The 17,369-nt window shown below is 46.3% G+C and overlaps 1 protein-coding gene across 1 annotated transcript in view; it reads right to left on the bottom strand.

Annotated features, from left to right (window-relative positions):
- Nucleotides 1-4,810: 4,810 nt before the first annotated feature.
- Nucleotides 4,811-17,369, bottom strand: part of TPPP2 (tubulin polymerization promoting protein family member 2) — a 55,049-nt gene continuing 42,490 nt past the window's right edge. The window contains exons 3-4 of the mRNA XM_069632621.1: nt 15,380-15,533; nt 4,811-5,184 (exon numbers count right to left, since the gene is read on the bottom strand). Coding sequence (XP_069488722.1) covers nt 4,996-5,184; nt 15,380-15,533 — 343 coding nt within the window. The 3' untranslated portion in view covers nt 4,811-4,995. The remainder of the gene's footprint in view (nt 5,185-15,379; nt 15,534-17,369) is intronic.

The raw sequence follows: 17,369 nt of genomic DNA, 5'->3' as shown, positions 1-17,369 counted from the left end.
TTGCCCACTGCCAGCGACGGACCAGGGCAAAGGGTGACACATGTTTGTCAGTTTGCTGTGGTGCCCAAGCCTTCCTCCTACTGCCTCTCTTGCCTAGCAGTCAGATCAGCTTTCAGGTAAGGGATGACTTCAACCCGTTGTATTTTCAGCTGCCTGGTGGTTCATTTGTGGCCCCACTTTATCACCAGTTCCTTATGTTTGTCCCTCGGCATCAATTGTTGCCATAGATTTTTTCCCCACTGTATATTTGCTCCTTGCTTGATCAACAGAAATTGTTTTCCCTGCGTTTCTGCCCACTATACTATTTGCTGCCCTATAGTGCTTTGTTACTCCATTGTATATTGTTCCGGGTTTTACATATTAATTTAGCTGCCATCCTGATTATTGGTTTGCTTGCATCCTAGATTTTTGACCTCACTATATTTGGCTCCGTGGAATCTTTGCTTAATTGTCTGCCCCACTTTATTCATTGCATCCCTAGATGTGTAGCCCCAGATTCATCCCAGATTAACTGTTTACCCCGATGTGTTTGCTTCCTGTACTAAATTGTGTATGCCCTGCTGAAATATCAGTTGTTCCAGAACAATTGGTTGTCCAAAACATAGGTGTTCCTTAGATTAATTTTCACACCATTACATTTCGCCTTCCTTCATGAAATGTTGCATTATTTTCATCAGTAGAAGGGCAATTGCGAATCAGGTGGCTGGAAACGCAGGTGGAAACTGCCAGTGTTCTAACTGCCACCCCGTCCCTTGCCCCGTGCGTATTTCGGTGCCTTTGCCACAGGCCCCTCCACCAGCCCCGCTGCCTTCTGCCTGGCCTCAAAACCATCCCCAAAGCCCCCTTCAAATGACTTGCTTGCCCTGGGCTTCCGGCTCCCATGCTCCTTTTCCTGTCCATGCCGGGCCGTTGCCATAGAAAAGGAACTTGGTCCCTTCTCTATTGACTTTATTTGGTTTTCTTTTTGTTTGACGGGAGATCAGGCTTGTGCAATATGCGTGGACCTATTTTCGTGGAAAAAAACGAAACTGTTTCCGCCTGGACAGGGCTCCACGCTGTGGTTAGCAATCATAACCTTGGCTTGGGGTTTACAAGGGCGGCTTTGCTCAGCTATGCCAAGGCTCGGGCTGTTACCGGCCCAATAACCCCCGGACCCATGGGTGATAGCTATAATCATTGTCTTAGATCAATAGTCACATTACTGCACTTCCGTGGACTGGATTAACTGATGCATTCATTGGTGTACTCATTGTTTCCCTAGAGTAATGAGGTACGAATTTTGTTCTTTGACTAAATCAATTGTTGCACTACTGTATTCCTGTTCACTACATTAACTGTTGTATTAATTGCTGCCCTGGATTAACTGTTGCAACATTGTATCTCTGCTCCCTACATTAACTGATGTCTTAAATGGTGCATTTATTTTGCCCCACATTAAGGCTGTATTACTGTTGCCAAAAACCAATTGTTGAAACACTGTATTTGTGCTCCCTAGATTAATAGTTGCATTAAATGTTGCCCTAGATTAAATGTTGCCTTAGATGAATAGCTGCCTTGGATTAATTGTAGCTTTAACAGTATCCTTAGATCTATTGTCTCTGCTCGCCTGATTAACTGTTGCATTGCCACATGTGTGGCTCTAACAATTTGATTTACACCCTGGATTTCCTCACTAAGTGATATGGCACAACTCTGCTACCTGGTGTCCCATTGTAATATGTGCTAACCTTACGTACTCACATATCAACGTCTGTGCTCAAACACACTACATGCAGATCTGCTAAGCCACTCATGCATGCCAATGTAATGCTCCTGCCAACAGATATTAAACAACAGCACACTACACCTCTGCAAACAAATTACAAATCGCGGCCATGGCCAAAGCATATAGCACCATGGGCACAGGAAGCTCCCCTCTGAATACAAGCACCTCTATGCACTTGATACAGAACTCCTAGGAACTCACCCTTCCGGTCTGCATGCATCAACATTTTTGGCCTCATTACACGGACGGCGGTAAGAGTTAACGGTCACCGTTAATGGCAACGGTGACCGTTAACCCTTACCGCGTACTACGAGGTCCCTTTGCGGGTTGGAGGATTTAACGCCTGCTTCTTGCAGGCGTTAAAATCCAACCCGCTAAGGGACCTCGGAGCTAATTACGGCACCGCAAAATTGCGGTGCCGTAATTAGCGCCTTCCCCATTTCCATAGAGCCCTATGGGGCAGAAATGGGAATGGGGAAGGGCAATGGCGGAAAGGGGATTTACCGCCCCTCCAACCTTGGAATGGGGCGGTAAATCCCCTTTCCGCCAAGGCAGTGCCGGTATTTTACCGGCATGAGCCATGGCGCTAATAGCGCCATGGCTCACCGCCTTCCGTGTAATGAGGGCCTTTCTCTCACTCCCCAATGGCCTTACCCAATTTCTTTCAGATCTGCCAGAGCACCAGGAGGTGATCAAAATGGAAGCAGTGTGCGGTATGAATCCTAATAATGTGGCAATAAGACCCGAGGCGGCAGGCCAATACCGCCCCAGGTAATGCCCCCGGGGCCATAGTTAACGAAGCCCCGGGGGCATTACCGTGGGCGATATTGGCCCGCCCGTTAGACCGGGGTCCTAATGGAATTTTTTTCTGTTTAGAAATGCTGCTGCGTTTCAAAACAGAAAAAAAGAGTGAAAAAAATTGCCGCCGGGAAAGGGAAAACATAGTCTGTTTTCCCTTTCCATGGTGGCCATTGAGAGCGGACGCGCTGGGAACAAAAGTGTTTCCAGCGTGTTTGCTCCCAAGAAAAGAAGAAGGTAAGTGGGGTTGGGAGGGAGGAAGGGAAAAAATAAAGAAAAAAGTAGAGCGGCTCCGGCGGGGTATGATGGAAGCCTCCAGCCGTGTAGAGGATCGGAGCGGGGATGGCCCCGCCCGCCCAAGTCTCCACACGCCTGGAGGCTTCTATCGGCCTCCGCCGGAGACCAAGCGAGAGAAGGTAAGTGGGGTGGGGAGGGCGGGGAGGTGGGAGGAGTAAAAAAAAAAAAGTCTTACCTGAGTCCCCGGCGGGGAACGAAGGCAGCCTCTGGCCATGGGGAGGCTCGGAGCAGGGATTGCCCTGTTTCGAGCCTCCTCATTGGCTGAGGGGCTGCCACGCCCCTCGCCGGGAACAGAGTACCCGGCACGCACGGCGTACACGGGAATACCGTGTGGTATGGCTCGGAAAAGAGCCAATCAACACGTTGGATTCCCGGTGCACCGCGCGTGTGAGTACTAATATAGCATAACACTGTTGATGAAGAAAATGGCATTTAGTAGCTGCAGATGTCCTTGTTATGTGGATTACATTAGCTGGACGTCAAAGTGCTTGAAAACAAAGTGGTATACTAAATATAGATTATCAGCGTTAAGAGAAGGAAGAGAGCAGGTTCCAGGGAATGGGAGTCAGAACAGAAGTTGTTGTACCAACAATCACACTCTGCAAGAAGTCAGTCTTGGGAGAAAACGCAGGGCTTCCAGCATAACTTGAATAATTATTCACAACACACGTACCTGGGCTCTGCAGAGCCAATTGTGCAGATCTAACAATTAATTTTCCTACCTTTAGGTTTCTTTCAGGAACCCACATGGCAGTTCTCCAATCTGCCCGTATCAGGAAGCCATTTCCCTTCGAAATTCATCAGTCCTCTTTCCTTTGCTTTTCTCAGCTGAGCCAATGGATGTAAGGATGTGTCTGGTTTACACCACTTATAACAAAGGAATCTAAATATGGGCCATAGCAATAACAGGCTCTATGTAAGCAGGATGAGGGGATCACCTGATCACAGGCTTCAAAGTATATCACAAAAAGGATAGAGTAGGGAGAATGGTGAGTGATATAAGAGCCATCGCCATTGGAGTACCCTCCATAAGCACCTGTAGCTCAGGTGTCTGCAACCTTTTGCTTTCTAGATGTTTGGATTACAACTACCATCAGATGTAGCCGGCATAGTCAACAGCGAGGGAATCATGGGAGTGGTAGTCCAAAGCTTCTGGGGAGATGCCAAGGGAGGAGTGGCAACATTTTGCCGGGTGGGGGCAAGTTTACTTTTCTGGCACATAGTGCATTGCCCAAGCCCACAGTGCAGCGGCCCCAACTTTCAGAAAAAGTAATCTCAATACCAACCTCCCTCCCCTTTTCACAGTTTCTTATGTACATATGGTAGACCTTATGGGTATTACTTTCTTTTATTCAACACATTTAAAAACATTTTTCTGTTATATGTGTGGTTTCTTAGAGAAACGGATCCCTGGAAATGATCCCACTTGCCAAAAATAGTACAATTATTTCACCAGGATTATGTAATGGGTGAAATGGGAATGCTGGGGTTTGAGCCCAGTTTTCAATGTGTTACAGTTTGTAATTTGTGGTTGCAGATCCCAGGTATAGATCCATGTCAGAAAGGCAGACCTTTGTGCAATGACAGACAGTGAAAATGCCCAGAGACCAGAACTACCCCTCCAGGGTCAGATCCTTCCACCCCAGAGGTTGGTTCCTGGAAATTTACAAACACAGACTGTTGATAGAGGCACCCTGGTTAGAGGGGCAAGTCTGCAATAACCTTCCTAGGGCACGTCTGTATTAACCTTCCAAGTAATGCTGCACACAGTTCAGGGAGACTTGCTAGAAACTGTAACATTAGGGATTTCTGGACTCCAAAGGAGTAGGGAAGGAAAGTGCTGAATAGCATAAATGAGGGATTATGTCACATGAGCATGGAGGAAAGTACAATGATATCATTAAAGTACCTCTAGGTAGGGCCAGGAAACAGATCACACAGAGACAGGTAGCTGAGCAGACAATGCTGTTTATCTAAGGGGCCAGGGATGGCAGCCCAGGCTTCAGATGACAAAGGGGGCTCATGAAGTCGATGCCGTGAGTGTTAGGTTTGGTTAACTTCACGCAAGAGCCAGCAAGGGGTGATAAGCAGGATGGTGTTGATGCGCTCGTATTGCACACAAGGTACACAGACCCTCACTTCGCCACTTTGTCACTAAAGGTCCCGGCACCCTGGTAGTTGCCCACGTAGCCAGTGTTGGTGGTCACATTCTCACGCCCAGCGATGCCCTTCCCCTTGCCACTTTCATCGAAGCGCTCCTTGTGTGAGCCTGTGTACTTGCTGGTGTCAGTCAGGCGATCCACACCTCCCACGTTGGTGGCTTTCTGAAAAGAAATACGGGACAAGAGGATCTTAAACGTGCCAATCGCAAGCACATTATTTATACGTTGGTCAATAAACTTGTCAGTAACAAACTTGCCACACTGCCCTGCCATGTACAGATTCTATGTCAAGACCGGAAGCGAGCATTATGCTCCATCCTCCTTTATTTATACTCTTCCAGCAGATTTAAATCTCCATATTTCTTTAATAACATTTTTTTTCTTCAAAACTTCAAAAACAGAAAACATCCAAAAGACTTCATCTCCCATGAACCCCAGTTTCTCTGGTAGTACCATGTCCATATCCTGTCCCCTTAGCAGCTTCTTGCCCAGGTCCTTTCCTCTCCTTTTTTGGCTCTTCTAAAAGATAAGTTGCATGTCTGTGTGGCTCCAGATAAGGAGTGTTGATCAGAATAACATGATGTAATCTCATTAGTAGAATTTGTGCAGCATGCTAATAGATGCAGAGTGTCTTATTGGACAGTGATTTTGTTATATTAATGTTCGTAGATTGAACGGGACTGTGTTGTATGCCGGTTTTTCACTGCGATTTGCAACACATTTTTTTGCCTCCCCAAGGCCAGTAGAACACATTCTCCGGATGCGTAGCCGGACCTGTGAGTATCTAACTCACAGCGGGCACCCCGCTGCGGTCTGTGAGGCATTTCCATTTGCCGTTTATTTCAGCGCATTTTACGACATATTTATTTTGCCTCACTGAGGCTAGTACTACATATTCTCTCTGAATGCGCGGCCGAACCTGTGAGTATCTAACTAACATAGGGGCACCCGGCTGCGCTCCATGAAGCGTTTCCATTGCGCCAGTGTTCCGCGTCCGAGCAAGGTCTGTTTCAGCCTAGTTTCGGACGCGCAGACGCTCGGGGCAAAGTGACGCCCCACGTGCGAGTTCAAAAGCTCAAGCATGCAGTGACTCGGGACGCCTGAGGGTGCCTTTCTCTAAAGCGGCAACTCTCTCTTGCCAATTACAGAGAGTCATGCTCAGTACTCCAAGCACATAGAAAAGTCTGTGCGAGCTACTGCGGCCCATTTCAGCAGCACGGCTGCTGTAGAACATTCAAAAAACGATCCAAAACTAGGATATCTGGCATCCTACGATGCAGGCGAAGCCACTCAAGTGTTGCCATTTGGCTGAAAGAGATGTGAAAGAGATGTGGAGATTTGTGGGCATGTATCCAGCCCTTCAGAAGGCCCAAACCTCCATTAAAAAGATATTCCCAGTGAGAGTTTTTGCTGGGACCGATCGCAGCAGCGGTCGTGCATCCGGTCGTTTCCACTAACAGAGATGGTTTAAGAACCCGAGAGCTCATTACTGAGAGTCCCAGCAACAAGGCGCGTTCTTCCTGTGTGTGGACACAGCAACTAATGGCACAGAGGACGAGGTTATTACCACCACCTAAGTGCACAATCAGGTGAGAAGTATGATTACCTACCACCCTGTGTGGGGCAGGACACTATTATGCTTAGAAAATTGGCAAATGCATGGCTGCTACAGACAGTGACATGTTTTCAGCTAGAGTTCAGGGCACTGCCTGTACAGCAAGCCAGGCCAAGGTGGTAGAAAGAGAATTGACCCAACTTGCGAGCAAAAGCGCAATAGAACACAGCAATGAGGTGACAGCTCTCTTCATGAGCAACATGTTTCTTTTTGCACAGGAAGGAGAGAGTAAGGCCGGTTATAAACCTGAAGGAACTGAATGGGTGGCTGGTTTACAGGCACTTCAAGATGGAAGGGGTGCACCTTCGTCCGACACATCCTCTGAAAGGGAGACTGGTTGGGCCTGGAAGACCCCTAGCTGACAATTCGAATTGCCAGGGAGCACTGCAAGTACCTAGGCTTCCTATCGAACGATCAGGTATGGCAATTCAAATGCCTTCCATTCGGGCTTGCCTCAGCTCCCTGGGCCTTCATGAAGGTTATGAGGCCAGTGGCGGCAGCCATGAGAGAAAGAGGTATTCATATGATTGTTTACTTACACGACATCCTTATGCTGGCGGATGACAGGCGAATCCTCGTCGACCAGATGCAGTGGGCATCCCAACTTCTCTACTCCCTAGGTTTTCTGAGAAATCGGGAGAAATCAGAGCTGGTCCCCAGGCAATGCCTGGAGTTTCTTGGGTTTGTAGTAGACACGACAAAGGCAACTCTAGAGCTGCCAGCCCCCAAAATCAGGGCAATAAAGAAGGAGCCCTAGCGAGAATTGTCAGGCTTTTAGCAGCCTCCATCCAAGCCATCTTTCCAGGGCCCCTACATTACAGAGCCGTCCAGAGGCTGAAGATCTGTCACCTACAAGACGGTCTGGCATACCATCAGCTAGTATCCCTAGATCAAGAAAGGAGGTCAAAGCTGGAATGGTGGCTCCAGAACTAGGAACCCTGGAATGGGCGAGCCATCTTTGAAGATGTACCGGAACTAGTGATAGAGTAGGGTGCAAGCAGAGCAGGCTGGGCTTGAGGTGCGGTCATCTGGAGACAGGCAGCAGATGGTCGCAGGAGAAGCTATCCCTCCACATCAATTGCTTGGAACTGGCTCACGCTCTTTTGTGATTGAAGCCTTTACCAAGGACAAGGCAGAGGGTTGTATTCTGCTCAGGATGGACAACATCTTGGCAGTCTGATACATCAACCACCTAGGGGGCACTGCACTTCTGGCATTACTGCCTCAATCTGAGGATCTCTGTGACAGCGGAGTACCTCACGGGCGTGCAGAATGTAGGGGCTCATTGGAACGCTACTGGCACGATTCCACCAACTGGATGCTGCATATAGAGGTGTGTGCGCAGATCTGCAGGCCTCTGGGGGCTCATGGACCCCCACCTACTCGCGTCAAGGTTGAACAGACAGTTACCAAGATTTTTCAGCTGGAGACTGTATCCAGAGGCACGAGGGGTGGTTGCTTATCTGCAAGCGTGGTCAGGCGCAGTACATGACACCTTTTCCCTCAGGGAAGATCTCCTGGCAGACATGTTCGGGAAATATCATCCTATGACCAGGACAGGCCAACTACCTCAGCTAGCGTGCAGGGTATTGAAGGCAAGTCCCTTTCTTACACACACTCGAGAATAAAGACAACCCACTAGGGAAATAGGCCAGGAGATAGCGTTGCAAGGATTACAAGGTTTAATTGTACAGAATCCAAATATCAGCAAATGACTCATAATATACAGTACAAATGGGTGCCACTGATTGGAGTCACCCTAAACATGAACCTGCTCCACCTGGGGCGGCACAGCAAATGGTGCCCGGGTGAAGGTAGGATAAAATACAGTCACACTGAGCCAACATTCAGGGCTTCATTGATACCGCAGTTCCCGCACAGGGTTTTGATCTTTAATTTATCCCTCCCTGCACCTCGTGTTACAGGGGATATGTTTTCATACTTGAAAGAAATACAGCCGCGCATGCTTAGGTCGTCTATAAACACTTGATTTGTGTTGGGACAGGGGGGTCGCTAGCTTATCAGGGAATGCAAAGGTTTGAGGGTCGAGTTAGTGGTAGGGCTGGCTCCAGACTTGGGGTTAGAGGCCTAATGGCAGTTTAGTGGAGATGAATGGATGCAGCACGGAGCCTAGTGTTGTCTCATGTTCTTGTAGGGCGCATTCCTTTGGAAGATACAAAATATTTGACACATTGGAGGAACAAGGGGGAAGTGGACGTCCATTGGAACTGCGCTCTGCAGAGTTAGCCTGTCTTGCGGAAATTAGGCCTAGTGAGCCAGGAACATGTACAGCGAGAGCCTGAAATTCATTCCTTTTGGGGCTAATACAAAAGGGAGTCGTGGGCTATGGGTTTTCTAGCACTGAGCATCTACTTCTAAGCACTACAGTGCCTCTACATGTTGCCTGATAGTGCGGATTACTCCCCCATTGTACGTTACCTCCCCTCAAATGGTGTTCACCTTACCTGGAAGCGCCTAGAGGGATGGAATAGGCTCATTTCCATCCCAACATTAACAGGAGCAGATGGAGTTTGCCAGGCATTTCGGGTTACAGGGTGACTTGTGGGAGATGGTGCCTATGGTGCAGCCAGAGCGACTTTCATCCCGTTTCTGCCCCTCTAGTGCAAGTGCTCAACTTTCTAGCTTCCCTAGCCTTAGGAGGAAGAGTATTTCGAACTGTAGGTGTTTACAGGTCAGTGATCTCAGCAGGGCATGATCCGTTAGATGGAGCCCCTATAGGGGAGCACCCCGCGGTGGTGAGACTGATACGAGGGGCTAACGTTAGTAAGTATGCACAGCTATGGGACGTCGACACAGTCTTGCGGCTGTTCCTGAATTGGCTGTGTAACAGGGATTTATCTGGCCAATAGCGATTTTGCTGTGTCTGGTGTCACGTAGGAGAGTGTCAGAAGTGCCCCTCAGCAGTTATCTCATATCCCTATTTTCTAGAGCTTTCGGAGTCGGAGCAAGTCTTCAAGACATCTTGAAGGCAGCAGATTGGTCCAGTAACGTCACGGGAGTTTTGATTCTATTAAAGACACAGCGGCGAGCATTGTCCCACCCAGCAACACAAAGTATTGGTGATCAGTTTTATGATAATGTATGTCATTTGTATTTGGTACGTTGTGTCGTGTGACCCTCCCTAATGCATGTCTTCTCTGACAAGTAATGACCAGAAGACTGGCTGAGAATTTGAGAGCAGCGGTAGCACAGTTTTGCAGTCCAAGTTGCCGAAGTTGGCCTTGTGATGACCCCTTGTTGAAGAGTACCGGTTTGGTGCAGCCAAGTGCGACATGTTGGTTTCTTCCATCTGGAGTTTGTTGGTCGTTGGTCCGGATGTCAGTTGGAAGACATCAAAGAAGAGGAAAGGACCTGGGCAAGAAGTGGCTCATGGACCAGGATATGGACATGGGACTACCAGCGACACTGGGGTTCATGGGAGATGAAGTCTTTTTGATGTTTTCTGTTTTTGAAGTTTTGGAGAAAAAAAAGAAAACAAAATGTTATTGAAGAAAGATGGAGATTTAAATCTGCTGGAAGAGTAGAAATAAAGGAAGATGAAGCATAATGCTCGCCTCTGTGTCTTTAATAGAATCAAGACTCCCTGCTCTACAGCAGGGATAATACTCATTACCCCAGCCATAGCTTTCTTTCCTGAGGTGTTTATGGGAATATTTTGTTCCCTGAATAGTATTCCAGCCCCATCCGGATATCCCTTGTTATTTGTTATCTCCTATATGTACCTCTGCTCCGTCATGAGGATCGTGGTCTACCAGGACATACTTTAAAGGTCCTATGGTGAGGACCCCAAACTCAACCTGTGCATCACAAGTAGCATGAGTCTGTGAAAACCGTGCTCATCACCCACGACACATACCACCTAGAAACCTCATGCATCAGCGACCGTAATAAAGGGAGTCTCTCAAGCATGATGCAAGGGAGACCCAAGAAACCTTAGGGCCTAAACACAATAGCATTGATGTTTGGTTGTAAACATTGTATGAGATGACATATGCTGACATTAGAAGTGTGTAGGTTTATGCACATACATTACCCGACTGAAAAATGCTCTGATGCAAACCCAGCGTTACAACTGTTAAGAGGTTATCGAATATGGTGTAAAAATGATCAACGGTTGAATATGGAGATTGAGGTTAATGTGCTGTGGAAGACCACAAAAGTATACAATGTGTATAAAGTTGAGATACTCAATTATGTCTTTGTTAAACTGGGAGTTAGCAATCAGTCTCACATACTAACCCCCAAACAGTCGATTGTTATGTATTTTGTATTGTTCAAAAGAGGAGATTCAGTTCAGGAGACCAGTGTTTGTATTGTTTCTATCAATGATGGGTCTTATTAAATTCTTTATTTTTCCAAAGAGCTGAGTTTGAGTGTTAGCTGTGGTAACAGTAGGCAGGGTGTTGTGAAGAAATATTTATTTGGATATGAGTGTCCAGATTCATTGTTTCATGGTACTTCCATTTAGGTGTTCAGTATATTTTCATTCTCAGGCATGGCCAGGAGAAACTCGAGGGCTCTGAATTCATTCCCGGTGAGCCCCAAAATACCTCAAAACCAGTAGAGGTATCTATATCGAGGGTGGTGGTGTCAATCTCTTGAGTCCTTGCAAACAATGCAATTTCCCCAATTCCCTCTCTATTTAATAAGAATACGAATAATACTAGTTTGTATATTGCGCTAGCTCACCCAAGGGCATCAAAGTGCTGTGATAACAGTTGATATCATTACCCACCATGCGGTACTCAATGTATCGTCCTCAGAAGGATAAAAGGCTGAGTTAGCCCTGCAGGGATTTGAACCTGCATCTGCAGCCTATGCCTCGACGACAGAAATGGGCACTCAGTTCGCTGCGCTATCTGAGCAGCGATCTAGTTGGAAATACCAAAGGTATTTCAGAGTCCTTTAAGGGCTGTATGCCCATCAAGCCACAGATGCACGAGTCTTTTCTTGTCTGGATTAAGGGCTTCCATCTAATCCAGTCTCATTAAAAGCCCATAGTGGCCATGTATTTCTGCTGACACTTTCCAGTAGTTTTCCTTTTCCTTTGGGAAGGACCTTTCTCCGGCACACCCATTCTCGATGAACTCTGTCACTTTTTGTAGTATGGTGTCCGCTTGTTGCTCTTTGTGCCGTTCTTCTGAAGGCATTTCACTGTCCAGTTGACGGCTTTGGTCAGTTTCCATAGCTACTACACATTCTTCTTTTAAATACCTGTTGTCATCAGTAGCTTGTTTGCAGGTAGCCTTGATAAACAGTCTGCCTGGCGATCCTCCCACCCTGGGATGTGATGTGATCTGAGCTTTGCTAGTCTGGGAGTCGGAATCTCCTTATTACTTGATCCCAATGTGTTTAGCAGCGGTATGTGCTCAGCACAGGCTTTGAGCTTCCTTCCCCACACAAAAATCCTGAAGCGACTGACTGCCAAGGTGCACGTCAACATTTGTCTCTCAAGGACTGAGGAGTGTTGTTCAGTTTCAATCAATGCTTTTGATGCAAATGCTACAGTAGGTTTAGGGTGATTTGATTGAATACATTTGGTGGGAGGAGAATTCCTCAATTTTGTTTTATTTTGCTGCATATATATGTGGCATGAGACCCCACGGCAACCCCTCTTAACACCCCTACATTAATTATTTCCCTAAACCCACCCCCCACATATATATGCAGCAACACTCATCAAAATAACTGCAACAAATTCTCCTTTGACCAAATATGCTGCGCCGATCCCGCTACAGTGTAGAGTACTAATTTCCTGCATTGCATCAGCTTCGCACACAATCCATATGTTATGTTATGTTATGTTAAAGGGACTTATATAGCGCACCGTCACCAACAGAATTGGTCCCCAGGTGCTCAGGCAGATCTGTAAACAAGAAGGGGGGCGGGTAGCGTTAGTGGCGTTGAGGGGGAGTAGGAGAGTGGGAGAAGTAGTGTGCTGTCAGTGGTTTCAGCTCGGTATACACCATGTGCTGAGCTTTGGTGCAAGTATCGGATCGGGCCAGACCTTGTGTGCTGTACGTGCTGTTTATGTGTTGTTGATGGAGTGTGGTAAAGTGTGTGTGGATTGCTTCGGAGAGAGATGATTGTGTGAGTTTTATGTGGGTTGAGTATGCAGAGATTTGAAAGTTGAGTTAGTGGGGTCTTCATCCTGGTTCTGATACTTCTTGTTCCGTTTGAGCTGTATTCCTGTGGGTGGGGTGGTTGCTGATGCCTTATAGGTCATCTCCCTGTAGTGTGTGATAGTGAAAGTGCGGCGCAGACCAAGCTGTAACCTAGTGAGCGTTGTATGGTGTGATAGGTATGTCTGAATCTTTCCTTCGGGTGTGGGAACTGAGGTTTGTGCTATTCTCTTGTTATCTATTGTGACATTGGTCTGTTGGAGCTTGGAATGGTCCAGGGTCAAGGTGCTGTTAATGAGACATCCTAGTACTTCCGTCTTAGTCAGCCTATGTATTCAGTCCCTAGTTTCCTCCTGTCATGACTATCTCTCAGTTGGTCATTCGGTTTTTTCATGGAGTGTCTTAATTAAGAGCTATTGTTTGGTTGTTGCTTGTATGTGATGGCGCAGCATGCTCCCCGCTGTATCTTAATGAGCATTGTATAATATGAATGGTTATGCCTGTTTCTCACCCTCTGGTTCGGAGCTGAGGGATGGGAGTTCCCTATTGCCTTATTATCTGTCTTGACGGGGGTCTGTTGGGGCATGGCTGCTATTTGATGAGTCATCCTGGTTCTTCCTTCTTGGTCTTGCTATGTATTCAGTCTTTTGGGTCCTATTATATCTGTCTCTCGGTTAGTCGTGGAGTATTTTCCTCAGAATCTTTTACCAGTTGATGCTTGGTGTGGATCAAGATCTGTCTCTTCGTTCATAGATGTTTTAGTTGTGTGTGTGTCCCTGTGGGCGGTCTTCTAGTTATGACGTGAAGAGACAGGTTTTATGTAGTTTCCTGAATAGTAGGTGGTTTCTTGTGTTACGTATCTGCTTTGGAATCTATGCACTGGCATCCACAGCTATTGCGGTTTCCCATTTGGCATTGAAAGGCTTCAGGTTTGGTGAATTGACAAACGTCTCTCTTTATCCTCTTGAACTCTTCCTTGCACTGGGCAGACCAGCCATTAGACTCTTTCCTTTCGTCAATATATTTCATAAGCATTCTGTTTTTGACGAGTATTGATGAACAGTGGGTTAATGTTTCGCCATGCCCATGAACAATTTATTTTAGTTGCTCTTTATTCATTGGTTCTGGTGCTTAAGCTATGTCATTTACTAGACTTCTGTAAGTTGTATCTCTTTGACTGATATTGAGTACGCTAGGAAGTCTAATTGCTCTATGTTGAATTCACACTTGCCCTTCTTTAGGTGGATTCTAGTGTTTCTGAGGGCCCCATTACACGGACGGCGGTGGACGAAGGTGCTGTTAGCACCTTGGTCCATGCCGGTAAAATACCGGCACCGCCTTGGTGGAAAGGGGAATTACTGCCCTATTCCAAGGTTGGTGGGGCGGTAATTCCCCCTTCCCCCATTGCCCTTCCCCATTCCCATTTTTGCCCCATAGGGCATAATGGGAATGGGGAAGGTGCTAATTACGGCACCGCAAATTGCGGTACCGTAATTAGCTCCCTGGTCCCTTTGCTGGTTGGTTTTTAATGCCTGCAAAAAGCAGGCGTTAAATTCTCCAACCCGCAAAGGGACCTCGTAGTAAGGCGGTAAGGTTTTACCGGTACCGGATAAAATACCGGTACCGGTAAACCCTTACCGCCGTCCGTGTAATGAGGCCCTTAGTCTCTTCACTACTTCATTCAAAACTGAATTGTGATGAATTAGAATATCACCTTGGAAGTATTTTCCTTTTGCCTGCACTTTCTCTTTGCAAAGCAGAAGCACCTGAACATAGCCCACACAGCATCTGGGTAAACAGGTGTTATGAAAGCCGTCAATTCTTTTTATCTGGGGTGCAGCTTCAATTAGTGGCATGCCCTAGTGACATCCAACAGTCGGTGTGACTGGTTTTTAAAGTGTGTGACACACCTCTCAAATCACACACCTTTGGTGGATGTCAGAGCTGGAGCGCTTCAGACACATAGCAAGCTCCATACCCATCCATAGATTTCAATGGGCTATCACTTACCTGATTCAAAATCATCTAATATCACCCGCCTTGGCCACTCAAAAGGTTGCAAGGTATGGTGTAAGATACCATCAAAGTGTAAGGAAACATTAATCTGCCCCCCCTCTCTTCGTCTGCCCTCTAGATGCAGCCTGATAAAGAAAATCTTTCAATTTGTCTTAACCACTAGTGTTGCCATGGGCAGCTTCCATTTCATAATTGTTTATATTGTCAGCCCCATACCAAAAGTGACTCCACTATAGGCAAATCATTCTTGATCAAGTCATCAATGGACAGAGCTCTGTGTCTGAAGTGCTACGCCCCTCCCCTGCCCCACCCTCCCCCGGTGCATGGGAATACTAGAAACCCCATATAAGACCAAGGTGCCTCTTTCTGCACCCGTGAATGTTTGAATGGTTACTCATTGTGTGCCCCTCCCTTTGTTTTAGCCTTCACCTCCCATGATCAATAATCAGCATAATCAGTGATGAAGGACCTTGGGGCTATAGTCTAAAAACCTCTGGAGGGACACATGAGTAGCTAAAGACAACCTTTGTCTGTTCCCCCCTGTTTGCCATGTGCAGATTCATTTCTTAGCTTTTACACGCACCGTAACACCAGCGTTGATTGGTTCTTTGCCCTCTATCAGCTTGTAGGTCTCCGCAAGAGCTTCATCTTCCGGCTTACCCTTGAAACGTTTGGCAGAGAGCTCTTTCAGAGCGGCTTGAAACTCTGAATACTTCATGGTTTTCGCTCCCTTGGTCCTGAGAAAGAAATATCCATTAATGACTCTATCACAAACTCACCTCCCTTTTAAGCAATAGTATTAGCAACCACAGTTCAAGAAATCAGACAAGCAAGGACTGTAAAAATCAGAAGATCTGGTGTAGAAACCTTAGGAATGTAGAGTGAGAGGTATAGGTTTGCACTTATGCCTATGACTCAGGAATAGTAGTAGGGTTGGGTACATAGTATGCATAGTATGCTAGCTTTCATTGGTCTCATTTAGAAGTAATAGCTTTATGGACATTACTTGTTAAGGACTTAAGGTTTTGATCTCGAATGTATAGCATCTTTCGGGGCAATTACATGTGACTGACTTACAGATCTGAATTGCTGAAAAGGGTGACAGGGTTTTGAGCCTTAATTTGGAACATCTCGAGGGTTTATCAATTGTGACTATTGTGTAGATTTCAATATCAGACTGTTCTTTTTCTACACATGCTTGCTTGTAAGGAAAGATTCTTACGGTATTTTTATTTACATTGTCTGTTTTCAGTTCAACTTTGGCTCAAGAAGAAGAAGAAGAGATTGAGATCTTGAAACGCGTCAGCCGTTTATTTTGGACTTTATACATACAGCTTGTTTGATGAAATTGTTCATTCATTAAATGTGTGTGTTCCTCATCTACAACAAATGAATAACCAGGGCTTTCTTTAAATCATTACTTTATGACAAACTGTTATCTTTAACTATAGAATGATTAACCGTTTTATGGTGGTATAGTAACATTGTGCAGGGGATGAGAGGGCTCACATTTTGGATCCTCTTTTCTTCTCATCGCAGTTCAGGAAATCAGACAAGCAAGGACTATAAAAATCAGAACATCTGGTGTAGAAACCAGAAGTTGCTATATTTGAAAGGCCATGAAAAAAGCACCCATCAGACTCCTACCCCCACACCCTGTCTGCTATGAACCACACCCTCTACTGTACAGCAGTCTGCTGCTATCTAAATAGGTTCACACCATATACGTTCCCTAAATACTACGTAGAACAGTGGCCATTTTCTCTGAAAATTGAATAGATGTACAACCCTTGTTATGTTATGTTTTCCATTTCGTACCACAGGGTACAGCGCAACTAAAACCAAAAGGCATCCTGGCGCTACAAGATTTTCAGAACAACTGCACGAGCACAACACCACTCTCAGAAAAGCAAGGTTTTTAATGAACGTTGAAACTGCAAATGCTTGACAGTGTACCACAATGCAATAGGCAAAGCATTCCACAGCTTGGCAGCTGCCACAGAGAAGGAGCGTCCACCAATTCTGACATACTGAAATCTGTGCATGGAGATAAGGAATCTGTCCCTTGAACGGAGGGGACGGCAGGATACACAGGGGCAGAAGAGATACAGACTGAGAACGATCAGAAAGAAAAGAAAGAAACTAAGATAAAACCGTACCAGAGATCCCAGCGGTAGAAAGTCGACTGTAGGCAGAAGAGATACAGACTGAGAACGATCAGAAAGAAAAGAAAGAAACTAAGATAAAACCGTACCAGAGATCCCAGCTGTAGAAAGTCGACTGAGCAGGATGGAATGATCAACGGTGTCAAAAGCAGACCAAAGGTCTATGAGAATCAGTGCAGCCACTCCACCTTGATCAGAGGTAAGTGTCAAATCATCCAACAAAGACACCAAAACTGTCTCAGTGCCCCGGCCTGGCCGGAACCCTGACTGGAAGGCATCAAAGAGATCTGTGTCTTCACAGAACCTCCCTAGCAGGGGTGCAACCAGCAACCAATGACTCTGGCAACTTCATGAAAAAAGGAAGGAGCGATATATGACGAAAGTTTGGTGGTGTTAGGGGATCAAGGG

The sequence above is a fragment of the Ambystoma mexicanum genome, chromosome 13 (genome assembly GCF_040938575.1).
Source record: "Ambystoma mexicanum isolate Mex_15411 chromosome 13, UKY_AmexF1_1, whole genome shotgun sequence".
NCBI lineage: Eukaryota > Metazoa > Chordata > Amphibia > Caudata > Ambystomatidae > Ambystoma > Ambystoma mexicanum.
This window is presented reverse-complemented; position numbering and strand designations above follow the sequence as displayed.